General features: G+C 35.7%; 1 protein-coding gene across 1 annotated transcript; it reads left to right on the top strand.

Annotated features, from left to right (window-relative positions):
- The first annotated feature begins 201 nt into the window (after positions 1 to 201).
- On the top strand, positions 202 to 4,340 carry LOC137189340 (uncharacterized). The gene is made up of 4 exons (XM_067599122.1): positions 202 to 699; positions 787 to 1,002; positions 1,150 to 1,260; positions 1,768 to 4,340. The coding sequence occupies exons 1-4, from the start codon at positions 396 to 398 to the stop codon at positions 2,007 to 2,009; spliced, it is 873 nt and encodes a 290-aa protein (XP_067455223.1). The 5' UTR covers positions 202 to 395; the 3' UTR covers positions 2,010 to 4,340.
- Positions 4,341 to 4,541: the final 201 nt, after the last annotated feature.

The raw sequence follows: 4,541 nt of genomic DNA, 5'->3' as shown, positions 1-4,541 counted from the left end.
GGTGCTGAATATACCCTTATAATCTTTGATTCAAATGGACGTGAATCAGGACAGTGGACTCTTCAGTTGTCTATTCAAGGTAAATAACTACTTTTGCTATTATTAATCTTTAAATTTAATTTGTATTATTCACAATAAACCAAGAGCTTTATCATTTGAATTATAGGTTAATTAATAAATAAAATACAAATGATTTTGGAAAATTAAACCAAGTAAATACACTTCAACAAATACACATAATACTATACAAATACTATTTCAACATTTTACCTTTGCAAACAAACATTTCACATGAAATACTCAAATTCTGCCACATAACTACAGTATAGCGTTGCATTTCCTGAATCATTTTAGTCTGTATTTCTGTATATGAATTTACATTGTAAACACTGAATATGTTTAAGGCCACATTAAGAAGTCATGTGAGTGTGTTTCTCTCAGCTCCTGTGTCCTCTGTCCTGCTGGACTCTGAGTGTCTGTCCCAGGGAGAGATGAGGGTGTCCTGCTCCTCTGAGGGAGCGGACAGTCCTCAGTACAGCTGGACTCTGGATGGACACACACTGACAGACGCTCAGCTCCTCTCTGGAAATAATGAGACCAACAACATCACTCTGAAACAAGACGTCTCAGGACGACTGGTCTGCTCTGTCAGGAATCACATCAGTAGTGTCTCAAAAGAAGAGAAGATATCTACCTGTGGTAAGATAGAAAATAACTAGAAATCAGCTTGATAATTGATAATTACACTGTACATTAGTCACAGTTGATCTGTTTGTTTGTCCAAAGGCTTCATATTCATCAACTGCACCTTACCCGATGGGACAAACATATCACAGTGGGTGTTTTCAGCCAATAACACCCTGTGTATTGATCCAACAACAACCCCTACCATGATCACAGACACCTCTGTAGGTAAGGAGACTGGCATCATAGTGTCAATTAAACCCTCAAACCAAACTGTGACCAACTCCAGCAATGATGACCCATGGTACATTTACATTAGTAAGTGAAAACCAGCTCTGCTGCAGTGGATTCATTCATGTCTTTTTCTCTTTTTGTCCCATGTATGTGTGCATAAAAACACCTTTCATTAAGAACATGGTTACTGAAAGATCTGTGTTTCTCTTGTGTCTTTTATTACTAAAACAGAGGAAAATTTGTCAGTTCTAGCTGGTGTCCTCTCAGCACTGGTAATTCTGTTAATGGTCGGGGTGGCAGTCGTCTGTCGTCAAAGGAAAAAGCAAAACAACAAACCTAAAGGTAGAAAGTTTTTTGTCTACTTATAGATTAAAGGAATAGTTTGACATTTTGGGAAATACACTAATTCGCTTTCTTGCAGAGTTAGATAAGAGGATCGTTTCCACTGTTCTCTAAATATGAAGTTAGCAGCAAGTTAGCTTAGATTAGCACAAAAACTGGAAACAGGGAAACAGCTAGCCTGGCTCCATATGAAAGTGTAAAAATCTGCCTACCAGCACTTCTAAAGTTCAGTGATTCTTGTTATATCTTGTTAATTAGTGAACTTTAGAGGTGGGAGGATTTTTAACCTTTTTGACAGAGTCAGACTAGCTGTTTCCAGTCTTTGTGCTAAGCTAAGCTAACCGTCTCCTGGCTATTGCTTCATATTTAATGTACAAACAGGAGAGTGCTATTAGTCTTTTCAAGTCTACTGCCCAAAATGTCAAAGAATTTCCATAAAAATCTATTGTTAGCACTGAGTATGTGTAGTCATGCAGTGTTTAATGTGTTCCTCCCTCCACTCTACAGAAGAAGATGACCAAGAATTGACCTATGCTGATGTCAACATCGTGCAGCGGCCGGGGAGGCAGATGCATCAGAAGGCAGAGATGGAGGTGGAGTACGGCCAAGTCAAGTTTTCAGGGCGACCTCAGCAAACTACAGAGATGGAGGTGGAGTACGGCCAAGTCAAGTTTTCAGGGCGACCTCGGAAAACTGTTCAACCAAAAGAAGATGAATGTGTGTACGCTAAGGTCCGTAACAGCAGTTGATATGCAGTGTTCAGCATTTTTACAAAGACTGCTGAAGGCAGATGGAGGAGGTTTTTGTTAAGATGCCTAAATGTCTCTTATCTTTATTTCATGAGATTTTCAATGAGAGGAATACAAGCCATCAAAGTTCACAGATATTATTATTATTCATCATTTTTAATGTACTCCTGGGTTATGACTGGCATCAGTATGAAAACCTGTCAAAGGAGCTAAAACATTCAGGTGCATCATTTGAATCACACTGTGACTAATTTTTATAGACTAGTTTTGTATAATGTTAAATATTTTCTTTAAATATATATATTTTCAAGTAGTCCCTGATTTATCCTCTTTTTTAATCTTTACATGATGTAATACATCCTTATTTTTACTCTTTTCTAATTTATAAGCATATTTACATTTAATTCATTGTTAAAACACTGAAAACTCGTAGTGCACAGTGTGCTCTTACATTGGTTTATGAAAGCTTTTGTGTTGTGCGTGTTGGGACTTAATCTCATATTTGGCCACACCTCTTCCCTCAGCTCTCTAGAAGACCAAAGATAAGTTTGCATGTAATGTCTGGTCTCTTGAGAAGTTCACAGTAAGCATGAATTTGTTTCCATTACATAAACACTTCTGCTTTTTTTTAGGCATGAGATTCCATTCTTGCAATATTGTTTTATCATTTGCAGTAGATTTTTTAAGACTGCATTATTACCTTTATTTATTACAGGGTGTTCATATGAATATGAATGGGTTGTGTTGTCCTGCTTACTCTTTAATTAAAGTTACTTCATTGGGGGAATTTGTAGATGGAGATAACATGTAGTTATTTCATTACTAATTACATTATTATATGTCAGAATTGCCTGCAACTACAATGTAAGGAGTTTTTGCTTCTGAGGTTTGATTTCTTAATAAAGCGAGTTAGCAGAAAAAGAGGAACATCTTTTTAAAGCAGAAGTGTTGTTCACAATTTTTGTCTTTTTCTGTTATACTGAAACAGTAGAGAAGTGAGAGGGCCAAATGAAGGGGTAGTTCAAAATGAGAGTGACTTAACAACTTGTCAGTTTCTTATCACAAGATGTGTTTATCAGTTAACACCATCTGGTTACATTTTCTATATTTTGCTTGATGCACTTCTGATGTGTCTTTGTGGATTCCAGTTAACAAAGTACCTTACAAAACTAAAAGACAGATATCCATATTACTCCATATTACTTTCAAATCTGGAGGAGAAACAAATCCACATTCTGAATATTTATATTAATTAAGTTGCTGACTTAAATTGCTTAATGTCCTGTATTAACCAGAAGTTAATTTGAATTAAATTGATGTTTTTAGTTAATTACTATTGTGCAGGTGAATGTGGGATAAATGTTAAAACACTGAGCACATTCATAGCAGCGATTACATACTGTAAGCAACTATTACCTCGCAAATGTGTGGAAACTGACCACTACTCTTCAGAACTTGAAAGAGTGCTTTCATCACTTAAAACAACTCAATATCAGTGTTTAAGTGATTTGAAATAGTCAATTAGACTTACAAAGACAATAATATACAACGAAATATAACATGATACCAAGGGAGGAAGTGCTAGCCTGCTACATTCAGCTCTCAGCTCCAATCCAGCTCTACTTTGGAAATGTTCACTGCACTCTAAACTTATATTCTCAACAAGAAATAATAGAATGACAGTAGATATATATCTACTAGGGATGTGTAGAAAGCCCAGTATTTGTATTTGTATCTATATTTGTTGAAGCAGCAAAATTAATTGTATTTGAATAAAAGTGGAAAGAGGTTTAAAAATCCTGGTTTTGTTTTTATTACACTTTCAATTTTAGAAACTTAAAGTGTTACAATAAGTGTTCATAAATAAACTACCTCACGAAGGAGGTCCACAAACCGGGTCTTGAACTGGAGTCTCCCAGATCATAGACGACTGCACTGACTACTGAACTGAAACTTTACTCATTGCCTCACTGCAGACAGACCTCTACCTATTTATACACTCATAACACAGAGACAACACACTGTGTTACGTGCAGGGAAGAACTTGAAAGGCGATTCTTGCTTTGCACTTTTCATTTATTGCCTATTTTTTATAACCTAACTTTGGACCAATTTATGGAAAACATTTTGGAGAAGTAATTTAATATTCCCACACCTGTAAGTAGATGCAGGTAAAAACTCAATGTCCTTGCATCTGCCAACAGTCTTTTGGCATGGGTGTGACCAAACCTTTGATCTCTTGTTTTTTCCAACTCAGCATCGCCCTCTGAAACATGACCCATTTATATAAAAAACTTTTTAGAAAATGTCTCTCATGAATTATATTATTTCATTTAATTTAGCTTGGTGTTAGTTTTGTTCATTTCAGTGTTGTTCTTCTTCATCACATTTTACTTCTTTATTAAAATGCTTTTTAACGTTGGTTGAGTTTTACCAACTAGTGTGTGCTATTTTCTTCTTCTTCTTCTCTTTTTTGAATTTAAAATGACACCATGTGCTTAAATTTAACCTGAGCAGTTTTGCTGTTCACTT

This window comes from Thunnus thynnus, chromosome 9 (assembly GCF_963924715.1).
Source record: "Thunnus thynnus chromosome 9, fThuThy2.1, whole genome shotgun sequence".
In the NCBI taxonomy this organism is placed as follows: Eukaryota; Metazoa; Chordata; class Actinopteri; order Scombriformes; family Scombridae; genus Thunnus; species Thunnus thynnus.
The sequence above is the reverse complement of the archived record's forward strand: the minus strand, read 5'-3'. Positions and strand labels throughout refer to the sequence as shown.

Bases quoted from the DNA above. Each gene is read 5' to 3' on its own strand.
- LOC137189340 (XM_067599122.1), top strand. From the start codon at position 396: ATGTTTAAGGCCACATTAAGAAGTCATGTGAGTGTGTTTCTCTCAGCT. The intron at 700-786 runs GTAAGATAGAAA...GTTTGTCCAAAG, and splicing joins AGAGAAGATATCTACCTGTG to GCTTCATATTCATCAACTGC. The intron at 1,003-1,149 runs GTAAGTGAAAAC...TTACTAAAACAG, and splicing joins CCCATGGTACATTTACATTA to AGGAAAATTTGTCAGTTCTA.